Source organism: Notothenia rossii (genome assembly GCF_949606895.1).
Source record: "Notothenia rossii genome assembly, chromosome: 5".
NCBI lineage: Eukaryota > Metazoa > Chordata > Actinopteri > Perciformes > Nototheniidae > Notothenia > Notothenia rossii.
In genome coordinates, this window is record NC_136903.1 from 63,758,600 (window position 1) to 63,775,962 (window position 17,363).

The 17,363-nt window shown below is 39.6% G+C and overlaps 1 protein-coding gene across 5 annotated transcripts in view; it reads left to right on the forward strand.

The window, feature by feature from the left end:
• Positions 1–17,363, forward strand: part of igsf21a (immunoglobin superfamily, member 21a) — a 286,476-nt gene that overhangs the window by 26,543 nt on the left and 242,570 nt on the right. For 2 of the 5 annotated variants that reach the window (XM_079684278.1, XM_079684279.1), the window contains exon 1: positions 1,129–1,166. The exons of the other annotated variants lie outside the window; for them this stretch is intronic. In XM_079684278.1, coding sequence (XP_079540404.1) covers positions 1,144–1,166 — 23 coding nt within the window. In that variant the 5' untranslated portion in view covers positions 1,129–1,143. Of the gene's footprint in view, positions 1–1,128; positions 1,167–17,363 lie in introns of those variants that run through there. 5 annotated transcript variants of the gene reach the window in all.

The following is a 17,363-nucleotide window of genomic DNA, read 5'->3' on the forward strand; positions in this document are numbered from 1 at the left end:
TTAACTTTTTCCGCTTGCTCTTCAATTCTTCATTTTATATAAAGCATACATGATCTAATTTATTCTTGCCCAATAAAACTGTCGGAGGTAATTTAACACTGGTGAGTGTTAGTAACCCTTCTAGCTTGTAAGAATACAATGATGATGAAGTACAATGATCTCAGGAAGGCGAAATAAAATATTTTCAGGAAGCAACTGCGATGACTCCTCAATGTTTTTTGCTGTGTTGCTGTTTGTGCCTGGAGGAATGAACCTTTGTATGAAAGTATATCATGTGGGTGTGATTCTGTCGTCTTCTGGTTGCAATCTCTTGAGGCATGCAAGCATACAGTTCCAATCTGTTTACACTTACAACTTAAGCACTGGTTCAACCTGACCACAGTTATCTTTGGCAGCGACGTGCAGTCAGGGGAGGCAGAGCCTCACCTGTCATACTCCAATGTAACGGAAAAACAACTAAAGAAAAACTAAATAGTAATAATAATAAAATGTCTCCACTGATCTATGATGTAAGTGTGATTTATGTATGATTCCAATCAATTTTTAAAGTCAAAATCAGCCAATTTGCCGAGCTCCGCTACAACTACGGGTAGTAATGAGAAGTGAGGCAGGGACGAGCTCTGCCTCTCGTAAGCCCACAGTAACTTGCTGGAGCACGGGCACTAATTTAGCGCGGGCACTTATTTTGTGCCCGCGCTCCAGCCAGTTACTGTGGGGTGAGGTACAGTACAGATGAGCTCTGCCTCACCTCAGAATGTGTCACCCCACAGAAACTGTCTGGAAAGCGGGCACTAAGCGCATGCCTGTTACCATCTCATTGTAGGTCACCAATGTAATGTTTGTAGATCCCTTTATTACATTTATCCTCGCCATCCATAGTCTCTAAATAACTTATTCAACGTATATATGATATTTAGGCTCACTGGTCTCATCATATAACGGCAATGAAAAAAGCAGCAGGAGAGGCAGCCATAACCTCTGCCGCACTGAAGGGGGCGCACGTGAGCCCACAGGTTCTTATTGCTACTGTTATTCTACGCAGAGACGGATAGACACAAACAACAAACTAGACTTTTGAAACTACAGGAAGATAAGGAGGACTTTTACACAAAACTAATAGAGATTGTTGTCCAGAAGGAGAGCATGGACTTAATCTTCAAGTCAAGGTAAGACCACAATTGTAATGAAAATGGGATCTTACTAAGAAAGAACAATCCAATATTTGTATTTTGGGTATCCTTTTGTTGAAAGATCTGTTTAAAATGAATCGAAGCATCAGACTAAAAAAGCTTTTGAAAATAACCGAATATTTTGATTAAGGTCAAAATATAATATTTCTAAATCTGACTCTGAAAGAGTCAGTGCCTCACCAACCATGAACCTCACCGCACGTCAATGATCTTTGGAGAGCACAGCGCTCATTTCACGAGGTTATCTGCTGTTCCTTTTGTTTCTTGAGACTGTTGGCCAGTATCTTAAACTTTGTTGAAGCACTAGCACTAATTTTTTAGCTGTGGTAACTTTGGAGTTTCAATATGGAGCAACTGTTAGCATAACCATCATTTAGTACAAGGCTCACAATGTGTTGCGTCTTCAAAAAATGTGCATCAAATGTTACTGTCCATTTACCATTAAAGGGCGTATATATAGAGACCATCTGCTACATAACTTTAACCTTGTTCAGAGATTTGCCCGTGTTAACCCATTTTATTCTCCCAAATTAGCATTAACAGTTAAAGCATTAGCAATATAGCCTAGCTTGATTCTTTACAAAACATAGCTAAGACGAGGCAGAGGCATGCGAGTACATGGCGACAGGGTGTTGCAGAGATTTTCTAGGCAACAGCGCTCAAATTCAGACTTCTTGAACACATCATTACGAGTAAAATTATTCTGACTGGTGTTTTGGTGAACTATCCGTTTCGATGAATGTCTTGCCGTGCTGCTAAGATGCATTTGATCAGAACCTCAGAGCAAGTGCCTCTTCAGAGGGTAGATTTAGCATCTCCATTCATTTGTCATGGAATATGTTTTATTTTTTTAATTCTTAGATAAGAATCCTCTAATGGTCTATCTGACAGATGTCCGATTTCTGTAAAACGGAGAGTCGGGCAGACAGATACTTTGCCATCAACTGCTGTAAGTATTTTAGAATTCATTGGACATGATTATTCTGGGTCATTTAACACATTCTATTCTGCCGAATACATTTATTTTACCTTAATAACAATAGTCACACTGTAAAGTTGCATGTTTAATGTTTTTTGATGGGTTTAATCAGGCCCTTACACACAACTACATGCTAAACTGGTAGCTTAACTTGCCATTAGCTGCTGTTGTTAACACCATAACATCTCCAATCATTCAATGAAGGTAATCTATAATCTCGTATCCCTCTTGCCGATTGTCCTTAGACAGAGGGTGGTAATGCCCAACAGGCTCCCATGTGTTATTGGACCTCTCGCTAGGTTGAGATTCTATCCAGACTGTAATGAAAGTGATGAATATGAGCTGGGAATAGGGGAAAGGAATCTTTGGCTCTGACGCAGCAGAGCAAAGTCAGCCCTCGGCCATGGATCAAGTTTGTGCTGAAACACCCCCACTGGATTGTACTTAATCAAACTTGGAAGCAGCGTTGGGAAGCGATGGTAACGGGGAAAGGGAGTAGGCAGAAAAAGGCCTGGAGAGCTGTGCTTTTTTAAGGGTGTAATAAGTAGATCAGTAGATCTCTTTCAGAGCTTTCGTCATGAACTAAAAACTCGCTCTTGATTAATTAACACAACAACTGTTACAAACTGATCCACAGGCACTTGATTAAGCCTATTTTAAAGATGCATGTTGGCACCTTTAAGGACAAATTTGTGGAATTTTGGGAGACCTAATAGTAAAAAGGGAATAATGATAATCGTTTTCAGTGGTCTATAATTGAGTACAAATAAGAAACACAATGTGGGTTAACAACAAATGGATTCCGCCACTTTCTGAGATATTTTGCAGTTACAAAGTGCTGCTAAGGATTATTTATGAACCTCAGTAGTGAACAGTTTCTTCATGTTGGGAAAGAAAAGGACTCTTCTGTTTCTATAAATATTACACAACACACCATATGGAACTCTATGATATAGGCCTACTTCAGCTGTGCAGCTGTTTTGTATAGGGAGCACACATCTACATAATGGATTCAACTTTGACAGATCTTCAATATTAAAGAATCTGGATTTGAAGCGCAGATATCCTTTGAACGTCTCTAAGGGATGGTTTTGGCACTTCAAATAAACAAGTGCTTGAGCAAAGCTGATGTTTATTTATTTCTTGCCCTTAAGGGTAATGTTGTCTTGACATTGTTTCACTTTGTAGTTATCTTGTCAAGCCTTGAAAACATTTTTACCTTGCGTATTAAATATTCGTTATGCACCTGTTGGGCAAAAGCAACTGCAAAGTTGAATTGAATTGCTTTCCTGTCATTTCAGCAGTTTGATTTACGCACCCACTCAGCTGCTCGGTTTCCTCATGTGGCTGCCTCTTCCAGGGGGAGTTGAATGTAAGAGAAAGCTCACATTAGTCCTCGTCACAGCTGACTGAACATTGGGCTACATTCTGCAGGATAGTGAGATTTCCATCATGTCATAGTAACACTCCGGGATAGAAGACGCCAGGATGCAGTCAGATTGTACATTCAATGGAGTGCATTATCAGTTTTGTTTGACATTTTCATCTAATCTCCCTATTCCGTGCAAACCCAATGAATATTTATGCCAAGCCTTGATTTTGCACAAGGAGAAAAATTCGATGCACATTGACTTCATTCAAATTCAGTGCAGTCTCTTTGATATCAGTTGTTGGACATCTGATGCCACGACAACAAAACAGATGTCATGTAATTAAAAGTAACCCAGTGATATATTTGTATTTCTTTATTTAGAAACATAGAGGGCACTGCTGTATGGGGACAGCTGGGCATGACTTACTGGCGGATTATTGCGGGACACACTCCGTCATTTGGTTTGAGGGAGTGAATAAAGGTCTTTGCTTCACATTCCTACGATAAAATTATAATTTTACTGGATGGAAAATGTAAAAATAAGTGCCATTAGTAGTTTTATAATATGTAAATGATCTCCTTCCGGCATGATGGATTCATTGAGATTAGGAGACGACTATTTTCTTTGGAGAATTAAAGTGCAATGTGAATTGGACATCTGTCACGATGTATATGTGTGATCTCTTCCTCCCTCCTTCCCATCCCATTCACTCGTGGCAGGACACACACACTGGCTGCTATTCGTGTTTAGAGACATAATCTCAGCATTAAGAATCAAATGGAGCGTGTCAGTTGTCGGGCTTGAGTATCCATAATTCCTCATCTTTAACCATTCCATCTGCGGCAACACAGTAGTTAATATTAATTCCATTGTTTAAGCTCCACCCATGAGGAAAGACAGCTGACGAAAGGATTATGCTATATTAAGCCCGAAAAAAGATCAGGCTGAAACAACACATTTTCCCTTTCTTTGTTATCGTGCGCTCGCGGGTCGGTTTGTTAAAATAACTCTGGATAATGATACGCCCACTGGAGATTAAAACAGCACCTGCTCAGGTTACATTCAAGCACTATTCTAAATTTCACAGTTTACAAATCAAACTAAAGCTTTATATGACAAAAGCCTTTCAAGATCACATCCACTGTTCAGGCAAATCTCACTCAATCATGCACAGTTAAAGGTTCTGAAGGAAGAATGAAGGCAACCTCCTGCTTCACCTGCCACGTTAACATGCTGTTAAAATATGACTTGCACATAGAAGAACAATACATCCAAGCACATCGCACAACAATAAACTGCATCACTTAATCTTATAATTAAAGGTATAGTTGGCAGTAGCTACCCCATTCAACATAGACAAGCCATAATTGTTTCACCTCTCTATTGTTGACTTACTTTCTCAACTAACATAAGTCCCTTGGCTTGTTTCCTGCCCTACAAATATAAATGGAGCTGCATTATTATTATGTATCTTTTGATGTGATGTTTAACCCTTGATAGGGCAAGTATATGTAATTTGGAAATAATTGATTGCTATGTCTAGTAAATTACTGCACTGATCTTACTACCATATTAGAATTACGTTACATACATGTTATACATTGACACAGTCTATCAAATGATTGTACACACAGGATACATTTAAGGGTTAATTCTGGAAACAAATTAGTTTTTTTTTAGACCTAAAATACTGATGATAATAAGCACCATAGCATGTAACATACTAGAATGTTGCAATTTCCATCCCTCCAGAAGTATGAGAAGATGTAAAGCACCATGCCTTTCTCTCATGTCCAGCAATTTTAGCTTTTACCTATTAGGAAGTGCAAAAAAAAGCATGCAATGAATGCAAAATATGTCAATGGACGGAGGCTAATGTGCTGACTGAATCAATACTCTCACTTGTCTCTCAGTGTTTCATTGATGACACTAAACAGAATGCAGGATTTTACTACTAGTGAGTAAAATGTACTCGGTGGCCCACAAGAAAAAAGTTCCAGAAAGAATGACTCTAGTAGTACCTGTCACACCCATTTGTCATGATGTAATTGGTATAGGTCCACAGATGCACTTCCTAGATTGAAGAATGGTAGCTATAAATTGTTTCTACTTTTCCAGTACTTCAGTCGGAGATAATAGTTGGACAGTTGGTCAATAATACTCTCAAAGACATTCCACTAATGAGGCTTCATGGAGAGTGATTGGAATTGGCATTGTCCGTACTGCAATTAGTGGATTCTGTAACAATGCAAACATCAAGGATATTATTTGACACAAATTAAGAAATGCCCAGTAAAATATCAATATCAAGTAATTCCATTATTTATATATGATTGTTGCTATACTACACCGTAAACCTGTAAAAGTGACCAGAACTAAAACAAAAATAAGGCTTCTGATATTAACCTTATTTATTTAAAGTTGGTGCATTTCAAAGTCAGGTTTTCAGATCTTTAATAATATACATAAACCGCTGAAAACCGCCAAAAAAAGGGCAAACTGCAGGCACTTGTATTGCTTTCCTTAGTGCCGTAATGACGCATTTATAAACAAATAAGTAAAGTGAAATGTATAATTAGTAAAACAGAAAATTGCTAATTGAATTAAGTCAAAAACGAATAAATGTCACAGGAACTCAAAATATTGATGTTAGAAGTATTTTTCATTAAAGTTTACACTACTAAATATTTTTCATAAATTTTTAGTGTATACACTACAGTACACTGTATACACTAAATACATTTAAAAGTTGAATCCAGCACAGATTTAACTGCAAATTCCCTGAAGGCTCTGATGGTGAGACTGTTAAAGGTGAACAAATATATATTTTATTTAAAAATTTAAAGTGACATTTTCATTTCAGACCAGACTCAATTCTCTCTTGCTCTTTTCACTGCTGATGTCTTTATCTTGTGCAATATCGTATTAAAAACGACGTTTCTAACAAGAACTTGAGTCACAGCGGAGGGTATTGCAGTGTAAGTATGGAGTATAAAAGGCATGGTAAATGGTGGACAGGGATTACAACATGTGACACATTTATAGTTCAGAAAAGAAGGTTACATCCTACAGCAGATTAAAAACTGAAAGGATGTGAAGGACAAAGTGATGAGAAGAAGAGTGGGTGTAATTATGAAGAGTAGCGACGGCTCTGACTTCATCCCAATTGCCACTTTTGAAAAAAAGCAAGGTGATTGTGCCAAGGTTAATAAGTGGAATTGTCTGTTGAACCAAAAGTAAGTCCATAAAACAGCATAAAAAAAGGTCAAATATAATGAGTCTTTTTAATCATTTTGCAAATCAAATATTGTGAAATTGTATAAATGTGAATAATAATAACCTCCACTGCTTGTACATGTCTGCAATGGCACATTTACCGTTGTGTCTGCATATTTGCTTTTTTGAATTAACATTTTCATTCATTTATTCATCATATGGAAATAGTTAAAGCAAATAGCTGGGGAGCTAATCAAATGTAGATTCAACAAATGAAGCATAGACCATTTCTCTGAGAGAATGGAAGTATTGTAATTGTTTTGCAGAGTGTTGGAATAGCAAATGTCTTAAATGTTAAGGGATTTGCTGATATAAATGATGGGTGCATCATTAATGGTCAGAAATCATTACGCTCTCTAGACACAATTTGTAAACACAAATCTTTTCTGGAATTCTCTTTTGACTCTGCCCAAGCAGCCATTGCACATTCATTACATAGGAACAAAACATAATAATCACAGCGATTACCACAAATGTTGGGGCTGGATTCATTATGGAGGAGAAGCTTAGGCATAATTGTTTTTCACGTTTTTTGTGGGCTTCTTCACAAAGGGTTTGGGTAATGAGATGGCTCAGTCATGGAGGAATAGAAATGAATGGACAAACTTCAGACCGACTACACTCACATGCACAATGTCACATCTTAAAAAAAAATGAATTTACATATATATGTGGCATAGGTTTTCAAGTTTAGCATATAGCGCAACATTAATCATCATTCAAAATGCAGTGCAGTTCATAGTATTTTGAGAGTTTAATGGATATTTAGAATATTTCATTTCATTATAATACCAAGCAAAACTTCAGTTGTTTGTGGAAATGCATAATAGAATATTGCAACATCGAAGTAACCTCTAGCAGCAATGTTAAATATTACCCCTGTCCATTAGGGTATAAAGTTGAAATCAGTGTGACGTTGTTATAGAGTCTCAAAGTCACTAAAAGTAGGAGGTGGAAGATTTCAAATCAAATCAAGTTTTATTTATATAGCACATTTATAAACGATTTTTGGTCGAGCCAAAGTGCTGTACATATAATAAAAATAGCCTACAGTAGAGACACTTTACAGCTAATACAACAGCACAGATTGTTCAGAATGAGAAAAACGACACCCTCTATCCTTAGAATTAGAATCAAATTTGATCAAGAAAACATTTGTTTCTTTTTTTTTAATATATATATATATATATATATATATATATATATATATATATATATATATATATATATATATATATATATATATATATATATATATATATATATATATATATATATATATATATAATGAGTGTCATACTTTAACACCCAGTTTTTCCACATATGAAAATCAACGAAATGTCATTTAGTTGTCGGTGAGAAGTTCAAATCAGGTTTCTCTTCTTCTCACGCCACAAATATGGCTGAGTTATGGTTGAAGTATGTGTGAAAGTCAGATCACCGATTTTTGAAAATAACTTTTAAACACCCCCCCTTAATCTCAGTTCAGGGACCGGAGGGTGTTCCAAAACTATTTGACAATCAGACAAGCACTTACCTAACCTTATCTGTGTCAGATGAGACAACTATCGTATGAATCATTTTACAACAGTTTTTAACTCTTTTGGCAGGCATTGATAAATGACGTTATCCCGCTGATGAGGGCACCAGATTGGAACATACGGGTCATCAAGCAATGACTAACAACATATTTTGTTGTTCAGTTGGAGGACATGAAATGAGAAAGTGGGATGTGTTATCCTTACTGAAGAGAGGACCTCTCTAGGCCAAATTCAAGTAATTTATCAAACAGCCACATCAGTTAGGAAAACAGTGTGCTTGTCCTCTGAAGTGCATCTTGTCCTTGCTATTTAGTGACATTTTCCGCCTTTGTTTCTGTACTTTTCATCGCATTTGGGGTTGCGGAAATGTTGGGTTTGGATAGATGTGGTTGCATTTTGTTGGATTCACTAGCACTAACAATTTGAACAGGGTCAGTTTTGTCTGTAAATTGAAATGAAAAAGAAATGTACTTATGGTAGAGGGCATTTCATTCAGTATATAGTTAAATAAACTTTATATGATTGTTTTTTATATGAATCATAACATTTGCTGTTAAAGTTGCACTTAAATATCTTAAAATCTAAAACAACTTTTTATTTTGGTCAACCAGTGACTATATTTAAGTGACAGTGTTAACAGGAGATGACAGGGGGGAAAACACACAGCAAATAGTCCCAGGCGAGATTTGAATCCGGGGCCTCTGCATGGGGAACATGCCCTACAGTACATAGGCAGCCAGCTCTACCAATTGAGCTATACAGCCACCCTGAAGCAACCATTTTGAGAACACTTAACGATGAATACAATATTTACACATTTTCTATAGCCAAAAATGCGGAGATGCTTCCACTTTTTAAAAAAAGACGACCATACAATCATTACCTGGGAATTGTTGAGTGACACAGCTGTGTTTGTTTACTCCAAACACTCTTGAGTGACTGTCTCAAGAACGAGCTGTGCCATTTATTATTTGCCCCTTAAGCAAGGATTTTCCTTTGTGTGTTTATTTCATTCCATTTCCTTTTTCATTGCCTTAGAAGAGTTCCACTGCATTAGTTTTAATCGCTGTAGAGGCCCAGATAAGTTTGCTCAGGTAGAGTGGAATTGCAGTGTTGTAAAAAGTTTGGATAGCTTGTTACTTCATTGATGAGTATTTCTATTTTAGTACTTCTGAACTGATTTTCTTTTGTGTTTGTTTTTTTCCCACCTTTTGTAGACTTCGCCCACTGCGTGTTTGAGCTCTTCCTCAGTTTGCCCTAAAGGAACTCTCTCTGCTTAATTAGCCGCTGCCTTGGTAAATTAGATGCTAATTTCACACAGACGTTTGGTTACAAAAGACATTAAGACTATACAGTGGCATCTTCTTCATACAATAATCTTACCCTTTATCTTATATTTACTGCAGTATCTTCATTGTTGCACACACTGTATCCATGAGTGCGTACTGTACACTCTTCTGTGCCCGTTGATGTATATACTGTATTTTGTAACAAGATTTGCATGGGTGTATTATGGGACAATACATCTGATGGTCTCTTAATTTCTTTAAAGTGGCCCTATTATGCTTTTGGGGGTTATTCCCTTTCATGTAGTGTGTTACATTACATTGCATTTAGCTGACGCTTTTATCCAAAGCAACTTACAATAAGTGCGTTCGACCGACAAAATACAAACTTGAAGAAAACAGAATCATACAAGTACATCAGGTTTCATAGAGCTAAAACATTTCAAGTGCTACTCAACTAGCTTTAGATAAGCCAGTCCTTTATTAGTATATAAGTGCTTTGTTAGTAATTCTATCACTCGAAGTGGAGTCGAAAGAGATGAGTTTTCAGTCTGCGCCGGAAGATGTGCGAGCTATCTGCTGTCCTGATTTCAATGGGGAGCTCATTCCACCATTTTGGAGCCAGGATAGCAAACCCAAGTGTTTTTGCTGATGGGAACTTGGGTCCCCTCGCAGTGCGGACCGCAGCGAGCTGTTTGGCCGATGCAGAGCGGAGTGCACGTGCTGGGGTGTACAGTTTAACCATGTCCTGGATGTAGGAAGGGCCAGATCCATTTGCAGCATGGTACCTAAGTACCAGTGTCTTGAAGTGGATTCTAGCAGTTACTGGAAGCCAGTGAAGGGAGCGGAGGAGCGGCGTGGTGTGGGAGAATTTTGGGAGGTTGAAGACCAGACGAGCAGCTGCATTCTGGATGAGCTGCAGAGGTCGGATGGCACATGCAGGTAGACCAGCCAGGACGGAGTTGCAGTAGTCTAGGCGTGAGATGACAAGAGTCTGGACCAGAACCTGCGTCGCTTTCTGGGTCAGTGGGGACGTATTCTCCTGATGTTGTAAAGCGTGTATCTGCAGCAGCGGGTTGTAGCAGCGATGTTTGCAGTGAAGGACAGTTTGTTATCTAGGGTCACACCTAGATTCCTTGCAGTCTGAGTCGGGGACACAATAGAGGTGCCGATGTTGATTGTTAGGTCAAGAATGGGACAATCTTTTCCCGGAAGGAAAAGCAGTTCAGTCTTGTCAAGGTTGAGCTTGAGGTGGTGAGCAGACATCCACTGAGAGATGTCAGCTAGACAAGCAGAGATGCGTGCGACGACCTGGGTCTCTGAGCGGGGAAAGGACAGAATTAATTGGGTGTCGTCAGCGTAGCAGTGGTATGAAAAACCATGCGGGCTAATGACAGATCCGAGCGAGTTTGTGTACAAGGAGAAGAGGAGGGGACCAAGAACAGAGCCTTGGGGAACCCCTGTAGTTAATTGACAAGGGTCGGACTCCGACCCTCTCCAAATAACCTTGTAGGTGCGGTCTTTGAGGTATGAGGTGAGGAGGGAAGTGCAGAGCCTGAAACTCCAAGTTTTTGGAGAGTGCTAAGGAGGATCTGATGGTTCACCGTGTCGAATGCAGCAGACAGGTCCAGAAGGAAGATGACAGAGGAGAGGGAGGCTGCTTTAGTAGTGTGCAGTTCCTCAGAGACAGCAAGGAGAGCAGTTTCTGTTGAGTGACCTGCCTATAAACCAGACTGGTGCGGATCCAGAAGGTTGTTCTGATGGAGATATCATCAACCTTTTTTTCAAAGTGGTTAACAAGGTCACTTGACAGAAGGGAGGAGGGGGAAGGGGCTTTGGGGGGGTCCAAGAGGGTGGAGAAAATAAAAAATAGTTTTTTGGTATTGGAATAGGAAGATTGGATCTTATCTTGAAAGAAAGTGCTTTTTGCCTGAGAGATTGAAGCTGAGAAAGAGGAGAGGAGAGCCTGATAGGTTAGGAGGTCGTCATGGTGTTTGGATTTCCACCATTTCCGCTCTGCTGCCCGAAGGATGGTTCTTTTAGCACGCATTGCGTCATTTAGCCAGGGAGCAGGAGGGGACTGACGAGCCTGCCGAGATGTGAGAGGACAGAGAGAGTCCAGAGAGGATGAGAGAGTAGAGAGGAGAGTTTCTGCAGCAGAGTTTGGAGGCAGGAGTTGGAACGAGTCAGAGGAAGGGAGGGCTGAGAGCACCGATGAGGCAAAGGTAGAGGGGGAGAGGGAACGGAGGTTACGGCGGACAGGTGCAGAGTTAGAAGAGATTAGTTTGTTATGTTTGGAAAGGGGTAGAGAGAATGAAATGAAGAAGTGATCGGATGTGTGGAGCGGGTTTACAAAGAGGTTAGAAGTAGAGCAGTTCCTTGAGAATATGAGATCAAGGACATTGCCAGCGTTATGAGTTGGTGGGGATGGAGACAGTGAGAAAGCAAAGGCGGTTAAAAGAGATGTTAGTTCGTCTATCTACCCTGTCTGGAGGTTGAAGTCTACGAGAAGTACAGCGGGAGGGCCAGTTTCAGGGATGTGTGAGAGGAGATTATCTAATTCCTCCAAGAAGTCCCCCAAGGCGCCTGGTGGACGGTAGAGAACAACAATGGTTAATTGTATAGGATGGGTTACTGTGACGGCATGGAATTCAAAGGTGGAAGAAGTGAAGTTAAGTAGCTTGAAGAGGGAAAGGCTCCAGTTGGGAGAGAGCAGGAGACCAGTGCCACCTCCTCTGCCAGAGAGTCTGGGTGTATGGGAGAAGGAATATGCTGTGGAGAGAGCTGCTGGGGTGGATGTGTTGGACGGAGTAATCCAGGCCTGAGTGAGAGCAAGGAAATCCAGAGACTGCAGGGAAGCGTAGCCAGAGATGAAGCTAGCCTTAGGAACAGCTGACTGGCAGTTCCACAGGCCCCCTGCAGCTAGAGGTTGGATCTCAGTGGAGCATGTGGGATAGACGAGAGCTGGGCGGTTATATCGATTAGGAGATACACAGGGCCAGTGATAATTGCGAGAAGACGCATGAACAGGAATGGAGAAAATACACATGATTATAGCATGAGGGGCTAAAAAAACAAATAAAGTAAAACACCAGCGATACTTAGCTCAATCAAAGTAGGATTTGCCTCTTCTTTGCCTCCCTCGTGACTCCCGCAGAACTCTAATGTCTTTGTCAGCCTTACTCCCGCAGGACTCTAATGTCTTTGTCAGTCTTCGTCTGTCTGACGCTCAGGCTCCAGGAAAGTGCTACCTAAAATGGACACCTGATTGCTGAGTTCTCACAGATGTGGGGCCACCCCCCTTTAATTAGTTAAAGAGCAACTTGCAGGTTTTTTCTTTTACTACATTTATGCTTAACCTTGCCTGAAAATTACAATTAAAAATGTTAATGCAGGATTTGATATGTTTTACAAGACATAAGGGCAGGAATTCAGAGGAAAAGGAGCCGTTTTGAGCTCTGCTACTAAAAACTGCTTTTTTTAAACGTCATACGTCAAATGCATCATATTACGTCACATGGGGGAGTTCACTTTCTCGGACTCGTTCTCTGCCCAATCCGCGGTAGTAGTTTGTAGTTGGTTTGAGCGGTTGTGATTTAGTGAGCTGGTATTTTTTCGGTAATTTTACATTGCATTTCACCATTTGTAATCATGGTGAGCTTGTGTTTGTGCAGGTTGCTAACTTTACAATGTTGTGATGTGACTGACGTTAGCTAACATGCTAACGCCGGTCACTCACCAAGACAGCTGCTCTGTTCTCCACTGGTTCTCCACACACCAAAGCTCCATTTCTCTCCGATGGCCCTTATTTTTTCTAATCCTTGGCTGCTCCTGGTCTCTTGGGCGCATTGCAGGCTCATAATTATAATCATATGCATTCGAATATATATTTTCAACCTCTTCTGTGTCAAAACTAGCATTGTGATCCATGTTTATTCATACGTTAGACCGGCCGCTCTCCCCAATGTTACGTCACACGCGGGAGGTCACGTGCGGAGGCTTTTTTATGCGGAAGTGAAAATGTCTTACTAAAACGACGCCAGATGTCACTGTAGTGTATATGTCTGTATATTTTTGGGAAAATCTAGTGTATTCATAATTTTCCTACACATTTATTCACTGGTGTCTCTAACCTGCAAGTTGCTCTTTAACTCTCTGCAGCTGGTGGCCATCAAAAGGAAATCTAGACTGGCTCCCTCCTGAGTTGTTATTGTATTTTCAGTGTCACAATGGTTTTCCAATTACACTAAACCCTAAGTTATAAAGTTATGAGTTTAGCCCTTAATACAGTTACACCTACTCAATAAAGCTCTTAGTATTCTACCATGTTTAAATCAAAGTTAACCCTAGCAGTTAGTTAGTTCAGTTTGAAGGTTTCAGTCAAATGAGTTGTCCCAAGTTTCTGCCTGACAGCTACTGTAGCGGTTTTGAGATTTAAAATCACAATTTCAGTCAGATCAACTACAGAGCATTTAGTAGTACACACACTGAAACAGAGAAGTCTAAAAACTAATGTTACTCACACAATTCTAGAAGTCACCAGTTGTTATCCTGTCAAAATCGAGTTACACACTGTTATTTAGGTATTTGTGAATATACATGGTCTGCAAAGGCTAAAATCCCAAAGTTCCCTCCAGAAGGAGTTTCTTAGTCAGTCATTATGAGAAAAATAAAGACCTTCTTAAACATTAAAGCGTGCAGACATGTCAAAGACGAGGCACAATATACAAATATGAACCTGAAAAGGAACATAAATGGGCCTCTTTAACAACAGTCACTCATTATTTATTAAGAAAGATCTTGATGTTTTTATTTCCAAATGTAATTCTTGGTACATGGAAGTGGCATTCATTTTTGGTAGTTAAAGTAATTGCCATTGAGCTCCACAACAGTTTGTTGAAGGTATAGCAGACATCTGTAAATGTCGGGAAGTCAACAAGAAACGATAGCAGAACAAATGGGATGAATTGAACTAATGAGAGCTATTGATGAAGGCCTTCACTACAAATCAACTACCATCTAGAGATTACTTGTGTAAGGATAGTGGTTGTTTTAAAAAAGAGCACAATTAACCTTCTCTGGATTCAAAATATACTGTAGTTGCATGACTTGTTTATATTGATCTGGCACCTTTTTTGAATGTGCCTGCTTTTTCTCACAGTGGCGGGCGTTGTTGCCACACAGACAGACCCTAGGCTAGCCTGTGGTCATGGCAAGTTTTTCTTATCAAGTTAGAATGAATAATTAGTCCAAAACCCTCTGCTCTTTGATCTGAGCCTCTTCCAGAGCTGCTCACACAGTTCACTCAGCTTGAAGCACGCTGCAAAGTGTTTAATTTACTGTAAGGCTTCACCAGCAACAGTCAGGCAATACTGAGAAATTGCCATATTAAGTGTTAAGAACGTTATTATTATTATTATTAGCTTTTTACCAAAATGTTGATGTATGTTTTAGTGTGGACATTTTGTGATAACTGAACAGCTTTTGTCTTTGACTACAATATGTGTTTGTGTTTGTTTAGCAAGCAACACAGCAAAAAACTATGGACAACTGTTGCTATGTTACTCTCATCATTCTACTTTACCATAGTAACACACTTACACTGTCTAAGTAGTATGAAGGTAAAACCACACTGAAAAAGAAATATGAGATAAAAGCTTATATTAAACCACAGGTAATGGTGAATAATGTTCATTATGTCCTCAACAATTGGCTAATACCTGTTTTGGAATATCTGTGTGCTGTGAATTCCACAGTAATAAGGGTGTGTTCGTTTATCCAATATAACTAAGTGTGTTCGTTTATCCAATAACTAAGCTACAATGACAGAATGTTGTTCGAAGAAAAAGAGCGTGCTATTTCTGAATCAACAACCGTTTTGTTTATATGCATTGGATGATAATAAAAGAGACAATTATGTGGAGATATGATGGCTTGAAGACTATACAAAAATATGCCTATACAAATAAATAAAACAAGTGGAGGTTAAATGTAACGTTAGCTGGCTGAAGTTAACAATAGCTGTGTAAAGCTAACATTGGGAGTTAGCTGGCTGAAACTAACAGTAGCTGGCCAAAGCTAACATTAGCTCTGAAAAGCTAACGTTAGGAGTTACAGAAAAATGTAAGCTGGTTAGCTTTTTGAAAAGTGTGTCAAAATATGTTCACACATTTCATGCACATGACTAGGGATGCTCCGATCGATCGGCCGCAGAGCCTCAGAATACTGAAATCTGTATTTTTTTCAATCTTTTTTTCCTTCTAATTTGTTATTCTTTTCTAAATAACACACTGTTATTTACCCAACAATAACACACAATTATCCTTGTTTTAATTTATTTGTTTAATTCTATAATCTCTGGCTTTTTTGGCGTCCGTCAGGAACTGAATTTCAAAATAAAATAACCAGAAACAGATGTAGGCCTATAAGGGACATTTCGAGCATCATTGCGACACACACCCACTGAACTGATTGGATTAGATCCTCAGCTATGGTTTGAGCTCGGTGATTGGAGGTGTTAGCCGCAATCCACGTTGGGATATGCTGTTAATGCGATGTGAAATGTCGTGAGTATGCCGACGTAAAATGCCGACGTAAAATACATGACACTTTTCTCTGTGCGCGGCAAAACAAGCACATCAAAATGGCTTCACCAGTCTGCCAGTATTTTAGGGTGTCCGAAAAGGACAATAAAATAGCGGTATGCAACGTGTGTGAAGCAGAAATCCTGCAGATCCACCCGCTGTGACGGACCGGTGAGCGGAGCGAAACATACACTAAGAGTTAGACTTAACACACTTAGCTGTTTTATCTACCTCTGGAACAAGCTAAACTAGTTATACATATATTTATTCTTCACTGTCAGGTCACTCATTACTGGATCAGTGAGCTGCATGAGACGATACTGAAAGGCTGTCTGGAGAGAGAGAGGGGGGGGGGGGAAAGGAAAAGAGAGGGCTTATTATCCAAAGTGAATGTAAACTTGAATAATGTACTTCCTTTGAATGTAATAATTATGTTGGTTGTTGTTAGTAGAAGCGCCAGTGAATGAGCCCCATTAACTGAGTTGTAAACATCACTTTAAATGGAAGAACCCACTCGATCGGATCGGCGATTGGTATCGGCCGATACTGATTCCGGCGATCGGCCCCAAAATTGCCGATCAGAGCATCCCTTCACATGACTGCCGCTGCTTCTGGAGTGCCCAGAGTAGCTGAGGCTCCGAATTTCCGAATGGTCCAGTTTGTGGAACTCAAACAAAGCCAGCACTCACAATGACTATTTACTAACGCATCCTGAGTCCCTTCAGCGAGCTGATGTGCTGACAATCGTTCAGAGACTGTAAAACTGTAATCTGATAAAAGTTCCATGCTTCAAGGGCTCTGCTCAGACAACACCATGATGTATGAAGTCAGTGGAAGAGAAAAGGGCAGGTGACGGAGCTGAAGACTGTTTGATATTCAGAAGAGGAGCCTTCCTCAGACTGTCCTGAGTGAGTAGTAAAGGCCCTTGCAGTCCAGTCACTCAGGGAGCAATATACAATGACAACACTCTCTCCTTAAAATGATGTCGGAATTAGCTTTTGATTTATTAACTGAGGACTAGTAACTTCTACACTACTGGCATGTATTAGACTTTGTCAACCGGAAAGGTTCACTGCACCATTTGACTGGCTTGAAATGTTAATTCTTTGCAATCTAGATTTTGTCAGTTAAGCA